This window comes from Passer montanus, unplaced genomic scaffold (genome assembly GCF_014805655.1).
Source record: "Passer montanus isolate IOZ18808 unplaced genomic scaffold, ASM1480565v1 scaffold10, whole genome shotgun sequence".
Taxonomy (NCBI): domain Eukaryota; kingdom Metazoa; phylum Chordata; class Aves; order Passeriformes; family Passeridae; genus Passer; species Passer montanus.
This window is the reverse complement of record NW_024356505.1, coordinates 35,639,729-35,666,258: the sequence shown is the minus strand read 5'-3', so window position 1 is coordinate 35,666,258 and position 26,530 is coordinate 35,639,729. Positions and strand designations below refer to the sequence as shown.

The following is a 26,530-nucleotide window of genomic DNA, read 5'->3' as shown; positions in this document are numbered from 1 at the left end:
TATATATGACATTGGATACTGTGTGCTATTTGCCTTTTGTTCCAGTTGGAATAATCAAAGCAGAAGAAAGACTTGTGCAATTTTATGTCTTCCTTGCAGATAAAGATTAGTTAGTTTTGACTGGCTCATCTTTATGTTTCATGCACTTACTTAATTGGTAATAATAATAATTAACATTCCCCAAGCTGTTCTTCAGCAGTATTTTCCCCTAGTATTAGTGGGAAATAACATAACTGGGAAGAGATTCAGGAAAAATTATGAATCAATGATTTCTTCAACACATTTATTTCACCTTTGCCCCTTAGCAATTTCAACTCCCTAAACACTGCAGAATTCCCTATCAGTTCCAGCCTGGCCAAGACACAGTGCTGTCCCATTGCTCTTGTTACTCAGTTTGGGACTATAACTATCATTTGACATTTTATAAGGCCATAAACAGATTTATTTCACCTTCATACCAAGAAAGAGTTTTTTTATTGTCATATTTGCAGCTCGTAACTTGCAGCACATATCCCACAATATCATTCCATACATCACTGGAATTGTTAATAACAGAAAGTTTCATTTCTAATTTAAGGGACTAGAATTGCACCATCAGCTACTATGTTTAAAAGTTTTACATTGTGGAAAAATGTCAAAACTATTACAACTGACAGGAATTTGAGACTAAGGCATTCATCTCACCAATGTGTAAAAATATAGTTACCATGTTACATCCATAAAGGCTGATGCAAGCTCCTCCATTCAAAGATACTAAAAATTACTTGATTCCCTGCAAAACTTTATTTCCTTTAATTCAAAACTTCTGAGTTCTTTTTTTCAGAAAAAAAATATCAAATGCAGCAGTTACATTCTCTTTAATGAGCAAAAGCTTAAAAAATATTACAGGCACAGTTAAGCACAGATACTCTAAGAAAATAATCCATAGTTCAGGATGAAAGCAAGAACATTCTTTCAAATGCACATTTTCTTTAGCAGGCTATAGATTGTTGTCTTGACTGCCCTTCATATATGGTAATCAAGATAGATGCTGGAGATGTTACAAGAAAGAACAGTAAACACCAAAGAAAGTAACCTAGATAAATCTCCAGCATAAATAAACCTCAGTTGGTAGGGAGCCAAACAGAGTAATCAGCAAGCGACCTGCGTTAAATTAGGTCATACCCTTTCTCTTCTGTCATGAAAACAACTACTGTGAAAGACCTTTAATGTATTTAAAATCCCAGTGGATTTATTGACAGTACCTTTGTCTGGACCATGCCTGGTCTCTGGTCCCTCAAGTGCTCCAGGGTAGCAGCAATATCAATCTCTTTAGCACCTGCAACAAACCACAAATTGGGCTGAGTTCAGAGCACAAGATAATCCATGCTGCATCTGTCAATCTCTTGCTATCGGGTTCCCTTTGGGCTAACAGTCCAATTGAAAATTATTACATCCATCTCTCAGCAGACTTGGCAGGCAGCTGCAATTTTTGTCTTCATATAGAAAAATAAGAGGTTGGGGCACCTTTTACTAACATTAATTCAAGGGAAGCCAGAGAAAAACAAATTCTTAAAAATGTCTCTGCACCAGAGCAGAATATATTTTGTGAAACCTGAGGGTCTGTCATGGCAATGCCACTGAGCATCCCCATTGTCACTTCTAAGAGTATGCACTGAATGAAGGACCTGAACCACACGAAGATTAATGCTGTAAAAACAAGATTTAGGTGACCTTTGTCACCTGCAGCTGACATCCAGAAAACCTGTCTGGGACTTCCCATTTCAGGACCTGTCAGACCACCTGGTCACTGTTTCACCTGGCCAGTCTATGGCATTTTGTTTAGGTTCCACTCTGGGTGTCTGGACACGGCTGCCCTGGAGCCATGGGTAGCACCAGGGCACGTGAGACACGGCTGCCCTGGAGCCATGGGTAGCACGTCAACCAGGCACAGACAGCCTGGCTGGGACTGCCTCCCTGCCCCATGGACATGGAGGAGCTTCCTTTCAACATATGAACTATGGAGATCAAAGCAAGTCCTTGAGCCTCTTCCCTTTCTTACAATCCACAAAGATTAGAGAACTGAAGGGGACAGGGAGATGCTGATTCCCCCCTCAATTTCCTCCAGTGACAGATATTTCAAGACCACCTTCCTCATTCTCCTTAAGTGCCTAATCTGATGTTTTATGAAGGGATTGAGGGGGAATCAGAATTTTGGTCCTTCCTGTATGAGTTTCAAGAATGGAAGCCTGGCTGGAAATCCTTTGAGGTGAAAAGTTTGCATGCAGAATTTGGCTTTCTTGTATCTGCTCCCTTCTGCATCTTGCAAGAACATCTCACGGTACCAAAGCACCAAGCAGATGAGCAGAGGGTCATCCTAATGCCAGTGTAACCACCCCATCCCTGCTCCACTGTGCCCTGCTGCCCTGGGTGGCTGTTCATTCTCCTAGGGCTGATGTGGGCCCATAGCTACAGGAGCTTGGAAACATGTTGACCCCAGGTATCTCTTTTTTTTTTTTTTTTGGTAAATTCACTTTCCTCATTGGTTGGTTTATCAAGTGCAGGGATTTGCCACAATTCTGGAATCTGCTCTGTTTCAAGGGATACTCAGTGGTGTGCTCTGAAGCAGCACTGCTTCCTGCTACCTGGTCCTACAAATTTCCTGAGCCATCCTCTAACAATTCGTGACTTCCTTCTGGAGGCATTTAAATATCCTCAAATATTCACAGGGGTCTCAGTGGCCAACTTGTGGGCCATGCCTAGAGCACTGCTGCTGCAATGTAACTTGTACACGTCTAGAACACATTCTTGTTGAATTCCCAGAACTGGATTTGCAGAACTGGACCCAACACTTACCACTCTTCCTACAACTCTTGTAATTTAAGGGCTTGTCTACCTGTAGTTGGGCTCATATCAATGCAAACATCATGCACCTCCTCATTTACCCAACTCAACTTTATAGCTCAGCACCGTCTTTTAAAAAAATTCAGAAAAGTAATGAATTGTGAATTATTTCATTAGGTTTCCTTGATAAAAAATATAAAATTATATTTAAAAATAGCATCAACTCTACAAGAATAATTTGGAATACGTTCTTCAAATAAATGAAAATATATTCTTCAGCTGTATCAGAAATTGAATGAATTCTTTCAGTAAATATAACAGAGACAACTTAGAAATGGTATCTTACAGACGGTTTTGCTAATTACCATGGGTTGGGGCATTGCATGCCTTTTGCTCCCCACCCCTCCCCAGGATTTACAGGGATGAGCTTTGAAAAAAAATAGAAGGTTTTATTTTAAAATTAAAAACTCCCAAATCTCCTTACAACAGAGCAAAGCAATACTTACATACACTGTAAAGTCTGATAACAGTGACAATAATTATACCCTAAATCTGTTGCAGGTTTTGCAGTGGCAATTCATCTGGAAAGCATCACTAAAGGTACCCTCTTCACAAAGCCTAACACTGGTGTAACACAGTAACTCTCTTCAGTGTTTACTCTCACACACACATGTGCAATTACATGGGATTTTCCTGTTCCACCACAGTTGTGGATGGAAGCAGAGCTATGTGAGTGCTTCACATCCTTTAGAGTCTCACTCATAGCCTCATTTAATTACCAGGAAATAAAACTGTCCAGTAGCATCTTGGTTCAAAGGAAGAGGGATCCTCCTTTCAGAAATTAAGATATGAGAAATATTTATGACACTGCTATCCACGGACAAGGCTATCCGCAGTTCTGAGCTTCCCAGGTGTTTATGACAAGACATAGTTACACTCTTTAATGGCCAGACAGGCTTCTGTGTTTACCTTTGAAAGAGTTAATTCCTCCATTTCTGTGATGCAGACTGCAGCATTTACTAGTGAACTGATGTGTGCTTTTTTATCATCATTAAGGGAATGACATGACTAATAGTATGAACAACACTTGATTAAAAAATCCTGATTTAGCAAAACACCAAAGCATATGCGTGCACTGGAACATAAGAACAGTCCTAGTGGGCTGGTGCTCTTAATAGGAAGCTTGTTCTGAAGTGTTTTGTCAGTAAAGTCCCTCAAACATCAGTTTTTACTCACTAGTGTCCCTAGCCCATGTGTTGTGATCAGCAGGTCACCCAAAAGCATTTCAGATGTCCTCAGCCATAGGTCATGTTAAGGAAAAGCAGAGCAAATCGAGTGTCTTCTTGAGATGCCATTGGGCTAGAGACAATCCAAACAGACAGGGATTGGTTTGCTGCACCATTTTTTCCACCTCTGAATGCCTTGGATACTACAGTGATGGGAAATACATAAGTGCCTGGAGAGAATGATCAATGAAACTTAGTGCAGCAAAGACAGGACACTGTTTCACAAGAAAAACATCTTGGAACAAGAAAATTCACAGGACAGGAGATGAAATCAATGGCATAGGAAAAAGCCAGCATGCCTTGTTCTCTGTACCTAAGTAAACCTCTTCCTCCTCTGCATCCACATGTTCTGCATCTATTCCCTTACTGTGACGAAAACAAATGTGTTTAAATATATATTTCTAGTCCTCTATTAAACCTCATTTTGTGATGAGGGCTTTTTTCTATTCAGGCTTAGGATGCTCTGCTGTTGGATTATGTAAATTCAGCTCACTACCACTGGCGTGTGCAATAGTCTGTAAAAAGTTTTCTGGTGACAGATACAAACAAAGAAAGAGATTTTCAAGGCACAAAGGGAGGTCTGAACCCAACCTGCCTTCACAGGTGAGAAGAGCTCAGTGTTTAAGGGCAGCATGAACTTTCAACCCTCTTTGGAATTATTTTGCTGAAATCTGACACAAATTCAACACTTTCTTTGCCATGCTGAGGCTTTCTCTTTCATCTGGGAGTATGAAAATATGGCATTACATTCTACAGTACCCAATAACAATTTATTTATGCTTTTGAGCCAGTTCAGGTGGCAAAAATTACAGCATATGCTACATGACATTAGGAAAGAGGAATACTGCATCTAAGGACAATAGGGTCAAATCATGCTTTTACTGTGGTGGCTGCAAAATATCCACACACTGCTAAGGCATTGAAACATTGTTTATCTGGAAAGCCCACACAGACTAAATTTGATGCAGTGGTTTAGAGAAAAAGCCAGAAGAGCTTGATCTACTGATTTCAAGGATATCCAGTTATTGGAAGTGTTTTTTCTTAGGCTTCTAAACTATGAAGTCCAGTAATAGATGCAGATGTCAATTTATTGGCATACACAAATAATCTACAGGAAGGGTTAAAAATACTAGGCTGTAGAGAAAGTGACATTTGGAAAAGAAAATAAAAATACACTATTTTCTATATTTTCTTCCCACCAATATATATGTATCTGCCACTGGTTTCAGAAGCTAAAGAGAGGGATAAAAGAAGAAGCATTTAAACAATAAAGAACTGCCTTTTCACCTTTTGACTGTATTTTACTTTGCAGGGAATAAATTTGGGTTGTGTTTGTGACAGGCTTTTTCACAATGGATTTCATTGCTTGTTTTAAATGAACCTACAAATGTAACTTAGTGTGAGACTGAGCTAATATTGTACCAACAGAATTGTGAAAAATGACTGTGCAATGTGCTATTTTTTTAAACAGAAGACACATTTGCAGTAATTCTCTATGAGCCAGATACTGCCAGCCTTCCCCTGCCCCTAGCAGCTCAGTGAGCTGGCTGAGTAAATACCTCTGAAAGCACTTCCCCACCAGTGCAAGCCAGATTTTAACTTCAGTAATTAACTATCATCTTCCTAAAGGCTTGAAGCATTCACAGTGAGTGCACAACAACCCACATCAGGAACATTAACTGGATAAACTAAAAGAAAACAGGAGAAGATGCAAGCTGAATGATATTTTGCCCCCGAGGAGAGAAGAGGTTTCTGAAGTTTAGGGTCATATCCTTTGCAGCCCTTTCTCTCCCTGCAGGCACGAATGCTGGATGCATGCTGGCACTCAGCAGCTGGTGCTCCTGATTAGCAGATCTCAAGGGGTTAAAGTGTTTGCCCTTAGACAGTTGTGTAAGTGGAATATCCAGCATGTCATAAAAACATGGGTAAATTCCCCTTTTCTCCTGCAATAAATAACAACCCAGCCTAATTCTGCTGCAATAGGCTCCATGAGGTGACCAGCAGCTCACAATATTTAAAATCACTGTGAATTACCCAATGCTAGTTTTATGACTATAATAATGAAAGCTCCCCTCTCTTCTCATTCCCCTAGACATGGCAGGGGTCCTATTTTGCTAAGCACAAGACACATGAGAAACACTCTGTGGAGGATGGTCCATTCCACACTGTAGCAGTACTGCTGTCACTGTGATGGCACAGGAATATGACAATGTTTGTCAAGAGGACTAACATCTTTAAATGTATCAGCTGGGAAGAAGAAATGAAGGCAAATAATTAAAAAGTTTTTTTTTCATATTCAGCAAACTACAGAGTTTGTGCATCTGAAAATGTGCTGGGTTGGTTTTTTTTTCAGTTTTAAGAACAATCACCATTGTTACATAAATGCATGAGAAGTTTTAGTTTAATTAAGGTAATCTTTGAGATTTTTATGTAATAGGCTTCAACATACACCGAAAGCAAAGTCAAATGTTCTATTTTATTCAGTACTAATGAAAAGTGCAGTGTAGATTCTCTGAGACTGATAGAATTTTATATTAAAGCTCTGTCTTAAAAGGAATATTTTAGATTCTAGATGCTCTGAATTTCCTGTGTATTTATAAAAATAAAATGATGTTTAAATACTTCATCAAAGCAGTTATTTGTGGGGGGTTTCCTTTTAAACAGCCCAAAGTGAAGAATTTTCTTTGTGAATGTTTCACAAATACATTTTGCTCATAAATATTAAATTAAAAAGGATTTTTATAGTTGGGAAAAACTTCCAGATATACCTCAAAAATATATGATTATAACCCTGTAGAATGGCTGTAAATTTGTTACTGTGATTCTTAAAGGCCAGTTTGGTCATTAGGGGCTATGTTTAGATAGATTTCAGTTCTCTTCCAGACTGAGATTCTGACTTCCTGCTAAATGATTTAGCCACTTGGGCTAAATCATTAAATTCACCCTATGTTTCACACCATCATTTATAAAATGAACCTTTTTTTTCCCTACCTAATGAGTTGTTATGAAAGCAAATCCATTAATGATTATAAGGCAGTTGGACACTAGAGAGGTGAAGACCTAGATAGATCCTCTTTTTTTTTTTTTTTTCCAATACCCTTTGCACCTTTCTCAGCTCTCTTTCTGTTCTCATTGACCATAAAGAGATCACAATACTGAATATGTGAGGTAGGAGTTGTGCTGAACAGTTGTAAAGGGGGGTTATTAGCACCTTTACCATTTCTCCTTCAGGAAATTATGATGATTGGTGTGGGAATAAGCATTTATCCCAACAGAAAAAAAATGGAGTACTAAGAACAGCACAGAAATGACCTGTCAAATGCCTTTTTTTTCATAGTATTCAGCTTCATTCTAGCCAGATATTACCTGCCTAATGCATCTTTTTATATTTATTATATTGTATAGATTTTGAATTAGGCCTTGAAGGGCAAAAGGACTGGTTAGCTAAGATTAAAAACTAGCTTGTTAAAGTCTTGAAGGAACAGTCCCTACTACACTTCTTTCTGCTGTTGTTGCTAGAAGCTGAAAAAGAACCAATTAGTGTTTGCAGGATGCTGCTGACCACAGCCTTTGGCCTCGGATCCTGCACGGCTCAGTGTTCCCAGGCAGCCGGGAGTGCTGGGGAAGATACACTTGTGGTAACGTGAGACAGCAAAAACACACTTGAGAAAGAAAATAAGGGGAAACAATAGAGTGCCAGTGAGGACACTAAGCTGTCTCATCACAGTGTGCCTGTGTTTGGGAAGAACACAAGTGTTTGTCATGTTTGGGTGATGGCTGCATGACTCACGTCTAAAAGTGGCGCGTCACGGTCAGAGCGAACGCGCGCGCGGCGCCTTCACGCTGCCTTCCTTCCCTCCCCATCTGAAGACTGACAAAGAGGCTTTCTTTGGTACTGCGTTTTCTGCCCCCTTTCTGCATTCAGCTTTGCCACAGCGAATGCAGAAAGGGGGCATAGTGAAGAAAGGGGGATAGTGAACTATGGAGACCAAAGGACAGACAGTAAATAGATCCAGGTCCGGCAGGAGCCAAATACACAAACATACCCATCTACACTTCTGTCTGCCATAGTGTATAGAGACAGAAGTGGGCTCTCTGGGGAGTTAGGAGGGTAAATCAGCACTCATGGACTATTACACTGTCACAGCCATGCTGTTTCCAATGTCTAATGTAGCTGGACATAGCACAGATATGCTATAGATTTGCAAATCTCCTGAAGCCCTACATGCCTCCGGCTTCCCACTGAGAGCTTCTAAAGGAAGGCTCATGTAGCTGCCCCAGCAAGTGTTTGCCCCATTGAGTACTTAATGTTGCAGCAAAACATTTAATCACACCATATGAGGGGCAAACTCAATCTGATTAAAGAGAAAAGGGTCATAACTAGGGGGAGTGTAACACCACTTCTTCACTGACCATTAGTTTTAATAGCAAACCGGTAATATTTACTAACTAGCTTAGTCTCAAAGGCCCAACCTCATCTCATCTACTCCAGCCATCCTTGAAGTTGGAATTGGAGTTAGTCATCTCCTCTTTCAACAGCTAAGAGAGAGAGGGTAAGCTCTGATGGGCAATTCATTTGCCTGAGAATTATCCTCCAGAGGTGTCTATCGTTCTCCTTGATGACTGAGGAGACCCAGACAACTAGGTTAGGTGAGATGCTTAACACTGGATGTTTTATATGCCTAAAGTTAGCTGGAATGAACCTGGGCTGAAAAGAGCTGAGTGTCTGCTCTTCACTTCTGGATTCACAAATGCTAGAATCTGCTAAAGCTTACAATGTTTGAGATCTGTGCTTTGTGTCTGTAGCCTTCCCTATTTCCCTTACTTCCACATTTGGTGATTTTGAGGGAAATGACAAAAGAAGGGTAATGTGGAACCACAATGAAAAGATAAACCAGCAGTACAGTGTAGTGAAGGCCATGGAAGTGAAAAATTTGTCCTATGAGTAACTGCTGTTTGTAAAGTGCTCTGCTGCAAAGAAACAAGAGTATTTTCTTCCTTCAACTTGCATTGTCTAAGTGCCCACTAAATAAAAAATGCTTGTAAGTACTAAAGATAAAAAAGGGGCCTGACCATCAGCTAGAAACTACAAAAATAAAAGCAATTTTCATTTGTAGTTATCCAGATGTCTGCTGCTGTAGCTCTGCTCTTGGCCAGGAGGATCATTTGACACTTTTCATGGAAAGAGAAAAGCATCAGCAAAATCCTAGTGAGGGGTACACTTCTAAAGATAACAAAAAAGATTAATGTATTCAGGTTGGCATTTTCATTACAAGCTTATTCACTCTTTGAGATGAACAAAATCTGTGTGCATGTGTGTGTAGTTAGGGATGGACCCAGCCTGTGCCTGATCAGTGAACTGTCTGTAATTTCAGACAAAATACGTAAGTGCTTCTATGCACCTAACAACCCAAATTAAAATTGCATTACCTTTATTAAAAAGAAAACCAAAGCAAAACAACTTCAACAAAAGTACCCAATGGGCAAAGAAAGCATGTAAGTGGAGAAGGGAGTGCTTAAAGTAATAAAAGTGAAGTAATTAAAATGATTGTGACAGTCATGCACACACAGAGTATACATTACATATATGCATTATATAATGTGTTACTGAAGATGGAAGACATAATAATACTCAAAGATTGCATGCAATAAATGTACAAATGTGATATGGCTTTGTCTGTACACAATCCAAAGGAAGATGACACTGAAGATGGAAGACATAGGTACAATCTAATATTTTAAAAAATGATACGGGAAAATAATGCTTCTAAGTTTTACACTAATTTGAACAGCCTTTCAGGGATAGAAATTAATTGCTGACATGTCAGTTTTTAAGTTAATATCCTTTGTCAATGCAGAAAAAAACATGCAGAAACCACTCATTGTAACTGAATGCAAATGGATGCTAATTTGAGGACCAATCCTTCCTCACTTCCACTGTGTGTGAGAATTGTCACATCACATTCTATACGCAATAGGGATTGTTTCTCTTTTACAATTAGATTTCCTCCACCCTCCCCAGAAGTTAAAAGTAAAATGAATATGCCTAAATTACTACATAAGAACTGCTACAGAAATAGATGCTAATGAGTTTTATTCCATATGGGGTAAAATATCCCATAATCACCTATTGTCACTGTAGAAAATACCAGTGCATGCATCTAAATTCAACTTACGTGTGCATGTGCAGACACACACACATACACAAAGCACATACAGAGCAAGTATTGTGAATGTGCTGTTACTTCCTGCAAATAGGTGTTCCCCAGGATCAGCTCCCATGGAGTTTTACACAATTTGCTGCTTTTAGTATCTCTTCCAGAAACTCTTGGTACATTACCTGAAAGGCATTCGATCTCCACGTGATGAATCAAACACGAACAAAGTCAAGATGCTTATTGCAAAAATGACATTTATGAGAACATGTCTCACTTGGCCTTAAAAAAATCTTGAAGCCCCCTTTGGAAAATATGCATTTTCTTTCCAGGAGACACAGAAGTAGCTCGCCTACATAAATCTATTAAATTGTAAGAACTACATTTTACATTAGTTTCATTTTACATTGCATGTAGGTGGTAAAGCTCTCACAAGACAGTACATGGAGTGACCTGAATAAAAATGCAACTGTTATGGATTCATAAATAAGGATAAACTCTTTAAACAGAGTTTGTCCTTAAAAGTGACTAAACTGGTCCAGCTTTAGAAACTGTGGAATAACTACATTTTAGCTACCAAACTGTACCCTTTACAGCCAGAAGAGCACCACTGGTCAATTGAACACTCCTCTGCTGCATGAGATTAGCTACCGAAAAAGAAATGGTTTTACCCTCTGTACATAAACTTCCTTTTCCAAACATGTGTCCAGCTGCTTTCAAAGCAGCAGCACAGTACTTCTGTGACCCAGCGTTTTCACTTTTCCATATCCTAACCTACCCATGGTGGGAAAAATGCCGCACAAATTCCTTATCTGCTTGTCTCCTCCTTAGTTTCAGTCAATGACCTCTTGTTTTCAAATTAGTCACTATCTCAAGCTGCTTACTGACATCAATACATTTCTTTCAGGGTCTTCCAGCACTCTATGGGGACCCCCCTTCGTGCTCCCTCTCCCAAGGAATAGCCCATGCCTGATCAGTCTTTCTTCACAATTCATTTGCCCCTAACCCTGGATAATTGGGATTGCATTCTACCATACTTTCCTACTCCCAAGTAGTTTCCAATAAAATCCTCAGAATATCAAGTAACTAAAGAAATATGGCTCTTTTAGGGTAATCCCTGACCAATAAATTATATCTATATATATTAAAAAAAAAGCCAAAGAAATTGTACCAATAACATGTTTGCTTTTTGCTTGAAATCTTTATATTCTGTAAAGGAAACCACCTAAAAATGCAGACCATATAACATACAGTGGGAAACATCATCCAAGAACCAAGAACCTTCCCCATGGTCACTAATTCATTTCAGAACAGAAGCTTGTAGAACATGCTACATTTTTATCTTCCTTTTATGAACTATTAATTGATGACTCCATACAGGCAATAACATGAAAAAAGCTTTAAAGCATTAGATGTCCAAATGTGCTTTTCAAAGGAAATAAACACTATTTTAAACAGCTTTTTCTAAATAGTAAGAGTTTGCTGAGCACCTCAGGCTGGACCATGAAAAACTATCCTATACATTCCCTATACCCTTGTGCATGTAGCTGGGGGCCCAGCTCTCACAGTGATTAATGATCTGCTGGGAAAGGCTGCAAGAACGAGCACTATTTGCCTAATTGTGTTTCCAGGGTAACTCATTACATAAAAGTTACAATACATAAATGCAGCTCATTGGAAAAAGCAGCCTTATAACATACGATATGTTTACATGGACACGAGCAGCTTCCTTTGGAAACTGAAACAGCAGCATTTCAGAGGTACATGGTTGGCATTACTGCTGCTGAGAACTGAGGCAGTCTTGTGGACAGCACAACAGTAAACAAAATAAGCCCCAATTTTTTGGCTCTCTATTTTTTCTTCTGTGTTCCTAGAGATAATAATCTGTCTCACTCAAATCTCAAAGACCAGCCATGTAATTAATTCAAATTTAGATCCTGAAAACAAGTATATTTTTAAGTCCTGAATTTTTCTGCTGTAAATTTTTTTCTTAGAATGCCACTTATTTCTAATCCCACTTTTTGACCCTCTAACTATTATTACCTTTAAAAAAAAGGAAAAAAATCCCATTTACACTATATATTCTCTCAATGTCTGAAGAAAAGCAGTACATTAAATTTTGTTTTCATGGGAGAAGCTTGATCCTGGGCTGAGGAAATATTTCCTCATTCACCAAAAGCATGTCAGAAATAGTCAGCTCAGATTTGTATCAGAACAACAGAACAATAGAATTTTCTCAGACTTTGCATAAGGACTCAAAAATAAGCAGATTGAATCCATTTTAACACGAGTATGGGCAAGCATTTCCTTTCATAAAATCCTTTCAGAGACGAGCTAACCCCACAACTTCATTATGATTGTTAAATCCAAACAGCAGATAAGCAAAACCTCAGCAAGGGTTCAGATTAGCCCAAATCATTTGATCACGATGAGTCAGAAGGCGAATTAAGGAATCTTTTGTTTTGCCTTAAAATGTCACGGTATAAACTGCATCTGCTCAGGAGCTGACTCACAAGACCCTCAGACAATAGGGTAGCAGGGGCAAGGAAAGGACTTGGGGAGATAACCTCCACAGCCAGCCCTGGCCAGAGTGTGTGTGCTCATCAATTATAATCCAAGCTTTTGAATGCAAGAGAATAAACCGTTGGTTTGGCTTTGCTAAATCGAATCTTTTTTGCTGGGTTTTAGAATTTGGAAATCAATACTTTAAAAGGATTTTAAAATTCATATTCGCCTTCCCTTTGACTCATCTCGTTTCAGCTAGTTCAAACACAAGAAAATGGATGGTCAGCAAACCCTAAGCAGCTGCTGGCTGGATGAATATCTAAAAATCAAACTATTATCTACACTATCCAAGACTCACAGTTCAGAAAAATGAAAGTGGGAAGACTCATAATCTCTCTTTTTTTTTTTTGTGTTTGTGCCAAAAACACTCAATAAAAATGTCTTGCAATATATCACACTTTTAGTCACTACAATAAGCCTGTGGGAAAGACATGAAATGAGAAAATTCTCGACTTTTCTCTAGATCACACAAAAAGAAAAAGAATCTGATCAGCTCAGCATTACTGTGAGTTTGAGGGGAGGATGAAATATCAAGTAGACTAAATCTAAATCATCTTATCTTCCCTAGTAACAAAGGATAAAACTTGTAAACACATCAGGAACGTTGAAATTCTCAGCAGAAATCAGCCTCAGAGAAACAGTCCCTATGAAAAATCCAGCAAGCATTGTTATCTACAAAAACAATCCATTATAATTTTTTGTATTTATTTAAATCATGAAAATGCACATGGGCTGAACTAAATAACTTCTCAGCTTCTAACTCAAAACTAAAGCCTGTGCTAAGATGGCTGTCACTGAAATGAGAGGTGATTTGGTAACTGTTAAAACTTTAACACCCATGTACAAATAGTTATCATAGTTAAATAGGTACCGTAGTTGAAACATGTTAAATAGTATTAAAATATGTTACTGTAAGACCAGATTCAACACAGTCCCATTTTTCTTATTGCCTTGATGGGTATAGAATCACGGTCTCTGCACATCACAGAATCACAGAACACCAGGTTGGAATGGGACCTCAAGAATCAACTTGTCCAAACTTTCTAGGTAATAACATAAGAAGCTAGGAAGAAAAAAAAATTATAGTAATAAACTGCATGGTAAATAGCGACATTAATTATTGGAACAGTGAAACAAAAGGATCTACTTTGCATTGAAACTTCCAGCTGACATGACATAGGAATGATAGCACAGGATAGACACTCTGTGCTCTCTGCCTATTCCAGTATCTCAGATTACTTCATATGGATGTTAGGAATAAGTGCACAGATGCAGTCATTGCATTTACTGCACTGAGGACAGTGAAATTCATTAAGAACCTCCCCCAACAGCAAATCTGTCCCAGTGACCCTGTGAGCTCCTGCACATCCTTCCACCAGCTCAATTCACCCCCCAAGTCACCATGGGAGCATTTCTGCCCTCGTTACCAACTTTTACTGTCCTGCAAGTTCCCTGAGCTGAGGTGCTTTGCTTCTTTAAATTTCTTTCCTCAAAATTCCCTTCCTCAAAGGGGCTGGGGCCATTGATGTGGCAGATGTCAAACAGAAAATCCTCCCCAACCTGATTTCTTTTCCCCTGCTTTAGGTTTTAGGAACAGGTCCCTTGCTGGTGGTTTTCAGCATCTAAAATAGTATGACGGTTGGCAACAGCAGGGTAGTAGAAGATATGAATTTATAACGCGTTTAATAGACTAAGTGTTAGCACTAATTCAATGAGCAGTAGAAGAAATTGTAAATGACAAAGGCATTTACAGTTAACTGTCTAAGAGAATGCAGGGAAGTAAATCATTACATGAAAAAGGAGCTCCTTTGCCCAACCTATTAAAGAACCCACTAAAGAGCCAAGGTATTTATTGATTGCTTTCTACTTTCCCACTGCTGAAACTAAGTACTCCTCTATTTACTTTGATTTAAAAATGCATTATTGTCTACTTTCTAATAAACCAGACCATGGAACAAGAAACTCAAATTATTCTAAGTTTATTCTTAAAAGTCCATGGTGGTTTTTTTTTTTGGTTGGGTTTTTTTTGCCTTTTTTTTTTTTGAAAGACTGAAGGCCTTAATCCTTAAAAGCCTTTTTGAAAGAAGGGTTCCTCGATGCTGGCCCTGCAGCTGGGCCCAGATTGAAAGTGCACTTACATTTTTATGTTCAGCGCTGAAGGACTCTGAAGTTAGCCCTCGCACTGCACATAAAAGCTTTGGAAAGGGCATTCTTTGCCACTCGTGCAATTCATTCTCTAAGAAAAGGAAATGGAAAGAAAGATTTCATGTCCAGGGCTTCAGGCCTTTGATCATTTGATGAACATTGGATCCTCAACCTGGGCCTCCAGCTTCTCAGGCCAGACAAAGAGGGCCCCGGCCGCACAGGCTGGGCCGCGGCTCCCGCCCGAACAAAACCTTTGGCGGCCGCACAGTGTGACAGCCTGGGAAAGGCCCACCTCAGCAGGGCTGAGATGCCCGCTCTGCCCTTTGATCTTTCATTTAAACTCCAGCCAAAGCACCAGGTCAGGGGATTTCGCGTCGCACACCCCCACGGGCAGAGGGGAGCAGGTCAAGAACAAAATGGGGGTGACCGATCTCCAAAAAGCCCTGTGACGCCTTTCTCTGGCCAGTTTCACATGACTTGTCTGGCATTGTGCAGCGCTAAGCCCACACTTAAAATGGAATTTGACATTACATGGTACAATGGAGTCAATAAATGGCATTCTTCAGTGCTTTTACAACAAAGTCAACCCTTCCTTAAGTGGCTGAAAGCCTCGAGCTAGAAAATACTCCTCATTTACTTCTATATGCCAATAAATTGCATATACTTTAAATCTAGTTTTCATTATGGCTTCTCACTGCTGATAGCTGAAATGAGTGAACAAACACTTAACAAAGGTCCACATTAATTCTACAATGTACCATTGCTTCTATTTTTAAAGTCTAGGTTGTCACGTGGCAAGTAACAAGCATTGGAAATATCTCCATATTCCTTCACAGAGCAAAAACCTATTTTCCAACGAGCATGAAAAACTAATCTCATCCCACTGAAAAATTTATTTTCAGTACAGCGCAAAGGAGAAGGCAAACATACAACTTCTTTTAGCATCAGTGGCAAGTTCCACATGATGCTTGCGGGCAGAAAATTCAGTCCATGTTTGATGAGACATGTTAACAGAACTGGGGAGAAAAAAAAGAAAAGCTAAAATCTTCTTTCTAAAGGGACCGGATACCACCATGTCCCAGAGGACTGGAATATTCAGGATGCAGCAGCAGATGACTGCAAAGCATGGAGAGTATTTTTAAACTACATATAAAAATATGTCTATGTTAGATGATATTAAAGAAATGCTGTAGAATGATTAGAATTCAAAGAATTAAATATTGTTTCTCTCTATAAATTAGTATGTTTTTACAACTAATCCTTTTTCATTAAATACACGTGTGTGTATAATGCAGCTTAAGAATTCAGGTTAAGAATCAATAAAGGCAAATTTCTTTTTGTTTATTTGGTCAGGTTTACATGCTTAGTCTCACCCTCTTTCCTTCTGAAGACAGTATCAGCATTAAAAATTTGTTCAGTTCTAACAAAGATTATTTCCAAGTATCTCAAGTACTTCCCATCATGAACAATTTACCAATCAAGGAAAAAAAAGGAAATGGTCCCAATCTCTAGAGAATCTATAGGTTGTTCATTTTAACAAACAAGTTTATGTTTAGTTGACAAATTATTTCCCACATCATAAAATTACATATCACAGATGAGACTTCTAAGAAACAGAAAAGTTAAATACATTGTTCAATATTGAACAGATAGTGCCAGAACTGGCAATGGAGATTTATTTTCAGTCCTCTGTCCTGTTCACTACAGTCTTTTTCCTTGTAAGAAACAAATCTGTGCCAGACACGAGGCCCTGTCTGGCACCACCACTTCTACATGTGTTGGTGGCAATGGGCAGCTCCAAAAAGGAAAACAATCACATCACCCACATGGGCAACAGCCACGACACAGCCCAGGACCCAGATCCCGTAACCACTAAATTAGGGTTGTATAGCCCCAAGGCATCTCTTGTAAAAACTGTAATAACTATTTTAAATGATAAATTAAAAAATTAAATACTTCTCAGTAGCACAAACACACCTCTCATTCACAAAGGATTTGCGTTTGGTATGAAAATAAAACTACAGAACATTCAGGAAAGAGTACAATTTGCCTCTAATTTATTCTCAGATTTTCTGTGAATATTGCTCCCCCACTGTTGTCATGGCAACACAAGCACATATTTCAGTACTGAGGAAGTAAGAAGCCTTTCGATTCTCACCTTTGGCCATTTTATTGAGAACCATGTCAATTAGAATGTAGGTTCCACTTCTTCCCGCACCATCGCTGCCAACAGAAAAGGAAAAAGAAAAAATAAAGCCTATCAGCGTGCATCTAGACTCAACAAGAAGGTACCTGCCCTTAATGTTACAGTGTTACACATGGTGGGAGAGGAGAGAACGAGGGGTTAAAGGAGGGTACTGAGAGAGGAGAGAAAGCTTGCACTGAATAAACACAAGCTGGTTATGGAAGATTAACTACTACCCTGCACGGATAACAGGGCTTTGTTTTGATTATTTAAGCCAAGATGTGTTTTTGCAAGAAAAGCATTTTAAACAACAGTGGAAAATCCTAAACCAGGATACCATTTCTATTAAAAAAGTGTACATATAGTGACCTTACAGTCACTTATATAGGAGATGAATAATTCAGAGTAAGTTTGACTAGAACTTTATCTAGAACAGTCAAAAATGCTCCAGAATGCATTTGAGCATAGTGGTCAGAGGGAATGCAGAGATCTGCCCAATAATAAATATTTAATTACTGAGGACTGCAATCTTTCTTTACTATATATGAGTGGTTTGTTTTTAACCTGTACCTTTCCCTTTAATTCTTCCCTAGTAACAACGACCAGAAAGACATATTATCTCGTTATTTTAAGAAATAGCTTTAACTTCTCTATATCCATAACCCTTCCTCAGAGATGTGAGACCAAGCCTCAGGAGGGGCAAAGCTCCCTAATCTGAATGCAGCTTGTGTCCCTTTCAGAGAGCAACGTGTAATTGCCAGCGTGATGCTCTTTTAGAGCTGCTGTTAGCAAACATAATTAAGACTTTAAGTAAAAGCTTTTTTCCTTTCCCTCCCCAAAATTTTTACAAAGGTGCATGTGTGACCCATTAGGCTGGTATGTAGTTTTATTAATTAAGCCATTATTTTTATTGATAGCTCAATTTGTGTAAAAGAATTAATGAAAGAAAAAATAATAGAACAGCATGAAGCACATTATCGCATTCAGTTTACAGTCAGGCTATGAAACTCAATTTCTGTAGACAGAGATTTTTTTCTTTCAGTTACTAGATCACTGTTTAGAGAAAAGGAGCAAGTGGTAATAATTTTTTTTTCTCTGTCTATGAAAGGAACAAAGACACAATCTTATTAGTTAAGCTGAATAATGAGAGACAAGACAGCAATCAGGCCCAATAAAAACAAAAACTCCTGAGCTCATGGTAGATATTTCCATCCATCACAGTAAGGAAATAGCAAGAAATTTGAAGGCTCTTCATTGTGCATCAAATCATTCCTTTCTCATGTTTCCTGAAGGCAATGCAGACCAGCCCCCTCTGGAGCACTCAGCTCCTTGCATCCTCAGTCTGAGCCACATGTGAGAAACACGTCCCCTCCCTCCTCCCTCCTCACTCCCATCCAAAGTGAAGAAAAGCATCCTGCCTCTTAGCAGGTCTCTTTTTCTGTCTTCATTATCTACAAGGATATTTTTGATAAGTAAGTCAGAACCCCCAATGGCAAAACCCAACATTAATGTTATTATGGTAAACTTTTCCACTGAACTGCCTGACAGCTTTCATGTGCATCTATCACATTGTCAGGCCTAAAAATAGTCTGTGCTTAAAGAATTACTCAATCTCTGGGCAGCTTTCCACTCCCTGACATTGCTCTCTTCTTACCCTGATCACTAAAAACAAGTAAAGAAGAAATATAACATAACTGTGTTAATAAAATAAAGCAGACTAAATTGAGAGGGCATGCAAAGTACATCTGTGATTTTGAAGGAGGTGTGCAAAATTGAAGGGCTACTTATTCTAGAAAGAGTGGCCATATGTTGTTAAGTCATGGCTCAACATCTAAAAAATCATATGGAAGAATAATTTTATGATGAAAACAGATCCTAAATATTAAATCGCATTAAAACTCAATTGAATTATACTTAAAACTTTTAGCCTACCTCACTGTTTAGTGATTCATATAAAGTTTTAATTTGCCTGCTTTGTTTATATCTATATCAAATTCTTACACATACAGATCTCTCTAAAGCTATTTTAGAAATTGTACTTGCCTGCAATGAACAACTACTGGACAAGAGCGACCCCTGTAGCACTTGTTTACTTTTCTGAAATAAAACAGACACAAGAAATTAATTAAGCATATTATATACTGTTTCTTTCGCCAACTGTCAAAAATAAGCAATAAGAAAATGCAAACATTACTGACTTTGAAGGAACACTCAGGTTGATAGTTTCCTAATATAACACGCAATTAGGTAAATAATCTTCCTTAAAGTTTGATTCTGGTTTGCTGCCCAAGGAATCCCACAAAACATTCCACTATTACTGTTGTCTGGGCAAAATAAAAGAGCTATTTTCTCAAATAGTTCATTTTTTAGCTCCAAAATGAAGATTATCTTGAGATGTCTTGGTTTTGAGGCAAACTTTGAGTTCATGAGCTTGCTCCAGGAAATATCAAGGGTCATCAAACTGAATATAAAATTAAAAAAGGCTATTCCACTACACTTTGTACAATGTGTGCTGATCTGTAACACCACTTCCTCCCAGAAAAGCAAATGCCAAATCTCCTGAAACACTTAAAAATTCTAAAATGTAATCTTATAATAGTAAAAATAACTAAACCCATCAGTAAGCTTTGGTTCTACTGCTTTAGTTCTATTGCAAAAGTGTTATATATTTAATATTTACACATTGTTGTCTTCGACAGCTTCCTGGTTAAACATTTGCAGTGGCAAGAGAATATATGTGAAATCAATCAATAAAAGTACAACCACAGAACAGGTCAGCTGATGTGTAAACTCAATGAAGGAATTAACTCGTGCTGAAGCAAACCAAGATGCTCAGTCTAAGAATAGAGCCCACAAAATTGGTTTAAATCTATTTAAATTGCCTTACAAACACCAAAATCCCAAGCCCTCTCTTCTGCTCTAGGATATATTTTGCATGTCAAGAATGTTACAGGCCAAAAATCCATAAAATATGCACACATATGTTAACAAGGCAAGATGAATAAAGGCTAAAATGGGAAAGCATTGCTTCAAGAAATCAAAACCTTTCATTCAAATTATTTGATGAGTTGTTTGAGTTTACTGGAACTGGAAGGTCTCCTGTAAAATCATTTCATAGGGCAGCTTCCAAGGGGTGCTCTAATAGTCCCCAGGTCAGTGTAAGTGCTGCACAGGATCCTGATAACTAAACTAAAGGGAGCTGCTGAAATGTAACAACAGTGGTGTGATGTTATTATGAATTTTAAAGCATAACTAACCTACTGAATCATTTAGTTCTTGGCTGTTCATCTATTCACTAACATCTGTGCTGTGAAAACATGCACATATCTTTAAACACTGCTTACAGTATAGCCTGAAGATGCCTAAACTTCTGACAGGGTGCTGGGATACCTGGAACTCAACCCAAATGGGCTATGGAGGTATTGGTGATATCCCATGAAACCATGCTTTCACATTCTTATTTTTGTTACTTAAGATTCTAACCAAACTTGAGAACAATATTAAGTTCTTGTTGGGATTCCCTTTAAACATTTTAATTCAGGGACTTTTCACAATTCTTACTCTCTTGCTTACTTATGTAGATCATACTTGCAGAGACATTCTGTCTATATTTATATTCCCTGGATATAAGTAATTAATGCAGTAGAACAATGTTCTTATTAAACGAGTGGTAAGCCATTGAGAAGCACATGACCTCAGAAGTTAAATTGACCATTTATATGTCCATAAATATATCTACATGCAGGCAGTACCAAACAAAACTTCAACGACTTGGGCTACAGCAGAGTTTTCATATGAATGCACCAATCAATTCCTGATGGTTGTATCCTGAGGATCAGCTATTTCTATATGTTATAAAGCCTGGTTTGGTGGGGCTTTCTTTGGTTTTTAAAAAAAATTATACAGTAAATGATATTTGAAATGTCTGTACCAACATCTGATACAGTCAGCCTGCATTCCCCAACTCGCAGCTGGTCACTCTCCCCCCACCCCCATCAAGTGCATTAGTAAAGAGTTATTTTTCCATTTCAAGTATTAAATAAAAGCTAGTCACTACAGAGGGGTATTTACCGTTTCTCTTTCTGCTTGTGTGGTTCCTTTGTTCCTTGCGTGGCACCACTAATATGATATTTGCATGTTGTGACTACTCATCTACCAAAGTCCTAATATAATTTCAATGGCAAACTCGATCTAAATCTATCAGACCTCTCAGTAAATCAGACAGCCAGAGACACATGTTAGGGAAAGACACCTTATGTTTGTCAGTTTTATTGAAGGCGTTTCAAACATTTTCATTATCACACATTTCAGAAAACACATTAAAACAAAGGGTTTCAATCCAGCTGGTTCATAGCTTTGTCTATATATAGCTTATGAAAATATTTAGAAGTGCAGCAACATCTCATTTCATTCTTAGTTCTGGCTAATGAGAGTGAGCTGAAAATTCATCAGTAAGCAAAGTTCTTGAATGTTGAAGAAAATATATATTATATATATACATATACAGGAAGAATTAACTTAGAAAGAATGATTAGTAATACAAACCAACCCTTGGCTCATTGAGTGAAAAAGAAATCATCATGCAAACCATCAGCAAGCAAAGGTCAGAGGTCGTTAGAGGCTCAGAAAAGGGGTTTCCCACATTGTCCCTGCAGCAGAGTCACAGTTTCCAATGATCACTTTTGTGACTATGCAACTGGGCTCATATTACTAGCTGCAACATCACAAAAATGACACTGGCAACCGCTAATTAGCTGGCAAAATAAGAATTTGTCCATTTTTAAAGTGAGCAGTGTTAGTAAATGCCATTGCACACAGCGAGAAGTGATAGCATAATAGATATATATTTTAAGCAAAGCCCTCACATGTGATGCTAATTATCTTTTAGCTTAGCAGTCCCTCTTTAAAGTGTAAATGTGCTCCCTCTGGGCTTAAGAAATATTTAATGACACATATCAGTGCATGACTAACAAGCTAGTCCAGAGCAATAATGATTGGTCTATTGTTCAAAATGAAATTAGGACTCCAGAAGCATTTAAAACTGACCAGTGGTTTCCGTAGTAGCCTCACCTCTCAGGGACTGTCTTTTGTACAGATTTGTAAAGTATATAGAATAATCTCTTTTTGGCAATTTATTCCTACATTATGGAAGTATGATAGATTATTCAGCAAGGTTTAATGTATCTGCTAGATGCAAAATCATCTAAATCACTGTCTGATACAGAGTAAGAGAAATGTAAGCTTTCAGTTTTCAAAGAGACTTGCAAAATTTACTTCAATGAAAATGTTTAGGTCCATATTTCCACAGACTCTGGGCAAGGTAATTTTGGGAATCCAATTTTTCTTGGTGATGAATTATAAAAAATAGAGGGTTGGTTATGTATATGCTTAATTTCATATATGTATGTGAATATATAAATATACACACATATCCATATATATATACAAACACACTGAATGCACATAAAAACATAGATAAGATTAAAAGAAATGAGAGCAGCCCCTTCCTAGCACTACCCTACTAAGAGTATGGTAGCACTGTCAGACATTTTTCTGGGGGCTTTATGACTCAGCTGTAGTAATTCAGCAGAGTCTGTACTTTCAATAGAAAGCTTCAGGTGCAAAACATGTATTGTATAAATGAATTCCAAATACATTATTTTAGCAATAGTGCATTAGTTTTTTTGTCATTAAAAAAGAAAAAAAAAAAAAGAAAAAACAACCCGAAGATCAGATGACCAAGAAAACTGAGATTCATAGACCAGGCTATTGTGCATGCCAAAATTCCTTTTCAGGCGGAATTTTACTATGCATTCAGTACTATGAGTTCATTGTACAAAATCTGCACGTAGCAAATGATTACAGTACCCTACACTGGACTGTGAATACATGTGAAATGAACACTCAGAATTCAATTAAATCTTAACAGGTTCATTCCCATACTGGCTTAAAATACAAAGAATGGCAGCTCTGCTACTTTTCTCATCTAGTTATCATTTTTCTTTTTCAAAGTATTGCACAACACTTCTTCCACACGGCTATTTAACCCTTACACAATGTCACTCTAAGAGGCGCTTTCCTGGTGGTGTGAACTGTGACTTGCTGTAGATCTAATCCTGCAGCTCATGCAGGGACCTCAATCCTTACTGAAACAAGCCAGAGGCGAGGTGCTCTGAACTTCAGATGTCCTGGCTGTACAGGCTCATTTATGCTCTAGTTAGAATTGCTAGCAGATTTCCCACTAACTTTGAAAAGAGCAAAGCTGGGCGCTGCACTGGCTCTGTGCTGCAGCCTCACACAGCTTAATGGAACCGAGTCACAATTCTCACTACAAAAATTCACTACAGGCAACTTCCTCGGTACCACAAGCAAAGGGAAATCAACCTATAAAAATCATATTAAAGTTGAACCCAGAGAAAAAAACCTTGAAAATTCAATTACAGTTTCAACTCCATCCCATGGCTGTGCTTCCTTGCTCCACTATTGCTTTTGTGTTGTGACTCTGTAGTGTATCCTTACATCCTCACCTAGCCACAGCTCCAAGTGAGTCAGAGCAGCTGCACTCCATTACCTGAGCTGCACCGTGTGAGATGTCTCTCTGCTCTGAAAAGCCTTGCAATATGTACAGGAATACTGAGTAGATGAAGGGTGGCATTTAGCCCTAAATTTTTAAGGGTAGAATTTTGCCAACAGACAACTGTGCAACCAGCTCCTGTTGGCTGTATGCCAGCTCCTCCCCTCGGGTGCAGATGCACAACTTCGACTGGCATCAGTCAGAGCTCCCAGCACTCCTTGAAAGAAACAAGTTTGGATCTTTTGAGCGCTGAGCCCCGTATAATCACTTTGGGGGGTTGTAGATAATATTGTAGAGCAGAGAGAACAACATGTGATCCCACAGGCTGCTGGCGGATGGAGCACCAACTCCCCAAACCTCCTGGAGATTCTTTTCATTAGCCATAAGCGCGTCACTGTGGATTAGCTGGTACACGCTAACACCTACACGTGATGCACTGGGCACGGTTTGCAATCAAATGAAGATTATTTCGCTCCAGTATTTATCATGCATGGCTTTAATTTTCAAATTAAAATTTAGATAGGCACAGCAAACATTAGAGAATGTGGCGAGGACTTTCACAGTTTTTGCCTTTGTATATTTGTATTTTAAAGCCACACTGACTTTCTTTAACGTTCCAAAGGGTATGCTTTGTCAATATTTTCATCTGCTTCCGCAAGCTTCCACCTTCCTGCAGCCAAAGGTCTGCAGGCCTTGCTGTTGGATCCTTATGAGCAAATGGTACCATGGGAATGATGCTATCGCCATATGACTCCATTGTGATTCTTTTTTTAAAGCTCACACTTCCTAATTTACTTGTGAAAGTCCTGATATAAGGATCTTGGGTGAACCACACAAAAAGCCTGGAAGTTGCAGAAATGAATAAATACTTGAAAAACAAAGAAATACAGAAGCACTGAGATTATACAAAGGGAAGAAAGGTATTGATCTCAAAATGCAAAATGAATATGTCTTAAACCCAGGCAACATCTCTTTGTGAAGCAACACTAAACATCAACCTAGTGAAGATATTTCTCTTGGTTTAGCATTGTGGCATCACAGGCTGAGGAGCCCCATTTCAACCCAAAAATTCTTTAAAGGAAAAAAAAAAAGCACTAGTTCCTCAGACCCGTATCATCTTAGAGGAAGCGCCATACTTTGTGCTTTACCTGCGGAAATCCAGGAGGGATCTGGTGGAAGCAGGAGCCCTCTGATCGTTCCAGCTGAGGAAGTGGAACTGGGTCACCGTGCGGGTCTCGTTGGTCTGCAGGTTCTTCAGGTAGAAGCTCCTCACGAGGAAATCCTCGCACCAGATGTGCTCAGAGACAAGATTTACCTACACGCCCAGGAAGGAACAAACGGAGATCAGCAATTCTGCTTGCAAGTCACGTCTCCAGGATTGCACGTGTAAGATTTCTGGGATGAAGGAATTGCATGAAATTTTTTTTTTTATTAGCAAATTGGCCAGTATGGAGGGAAAAAAAATTAATTTAGCAATCAATGTAGCTGTCAGAAAGGGGTTAGCTGCCATTGCTCTTGCATTGAAAACAAGAAAAATCTTGACATTTTTAATGCAAAAGAAAAATTCATTGAATTAAATCTTTATAACATGATGTGAATACAAAAGATATTTTGAAAATGTATTGAAAATGTGTTAGACTGGCAGTTTCTTTCTTTTCAGAAATGTCCACAAATGCGTTGCCCAGCCCACTCTCAAAGGTCTTAAAAATCTGAGTTGTATTCACATGAGAAGTAAAAATTCAGTTTCTTTTGCTATGAAGAAAAATAAGCATTAAAAAATGCAGCTTATTTGCAGAGCTCATCTTTTCAGAAAATGACTTTATTCCCATTTTAGTTTAAATAACAGTATTTCTTCAGAATTTCTCCACATTTCTTCGTATTTGGCATTGTTGTATTATTTTCTTTCTCTACACAGCTGGACCACTGGAAAAATCTGACAGTCGTTGTCAATGTTGCATTGCAACATAACTCGTGATATGATATTTTGGGCTAGAAATGCAAAGCAGAAAACAAAAATATATATTTGTTGTTGTGACTGAGGCAAGAGATAAAAATAGATAGGATTAATTACTACAGCAATATAGAGTTTTTTCTACAAAGATTTACATATGGCTATCCTAAGGCAAAATCCACGAGTTCTAAACATACTAATTTCCTATAAAACATAAATACACGCTTTCATATATCAACCACTTGCAAAACCATTCAAAATGCAAACATTATTGTCCTTTTTTTAATATTGCAGTATTTCACTCATTATTTACTATACTTGGTGGAAACCACCTTGCTGTTAAAGCTGCACTCCAATTTTTTTGCAAACGCAGAACTACCCGAAGGCACACCAAGTGCATTTCAGAGTCCGCAGCTCGACCTCCGGGTGAGAGCATCTCCAGCATCCTTCTGCCCTGGATGGAATCAGCACTTACTGTCATGTTTGCAACCAGAAATTTTGTGCAGGTACCTCGTAGATGTGGTAGAGGTTTGACCCTTCGTCCGGCCAATAGTGGTAGCACTGCTTGACTCCGTTTTCCACGAGGGGTGTCAGCATGACAATAACGACACAGCCGTTCTCCCAGACCATCTGCAGACAAAGAAAGACACCGTGGCCACATTGTGACTGCCTAATTACTGCGTGACATGTATAATTACTGCACTCAGACACACAATCAAAATTTATTCCATTCACAGGAAATTTATTTCATTTTCATTAGACACTTTTACTCTGCAGCTGCTTTCAAATCCCTGAATAAACTGGCACCATATTTTGCAGGCGTCCATGAAATATTAAAGAATTTCC

At 38.5% G+C, this 26,530-nt stretch overlaps 1 protein-coding gene across 1 annotated transcript in view; it reads right to left on the bottom strand.

Annotated features, from left to right (window-relative positions):
- Window positions 1-26,530, bottom strand: part of PTPRN2 (protein tyrosine phosphatase receptor type N2) — a 632,217-nt gene that overhangs the window by 8,035 nt on the left and 597,652 nt on the right. Inside the window, exons 18-22 of the mRNA XM_039710389.1 lie at window positions 26,195-26,314; window positions 24,882-25,048; window positions 19,203-19,256; window positions 17,133-17,197; window positions 1,245-1,318 (exon numbers count right to left, since the gene is read on the bottom strand). Of these exons, the coding sequence (XP_039566323.1) occupies window positions 1,245-1,318; window positions 17,133-17,197; window positions 19,203-19,256; window positions 24,882-25,048; window positions 26,195-26,314 (480 nt within the window). The remainder of the gene's footprint in view (window positions 1-1,244; window positions 1,319-17,132; window positions 17,198-19,202; window positions 19,257-24,881; window positions 25,049-26,194; window positions 26,315-26,530) is intronic.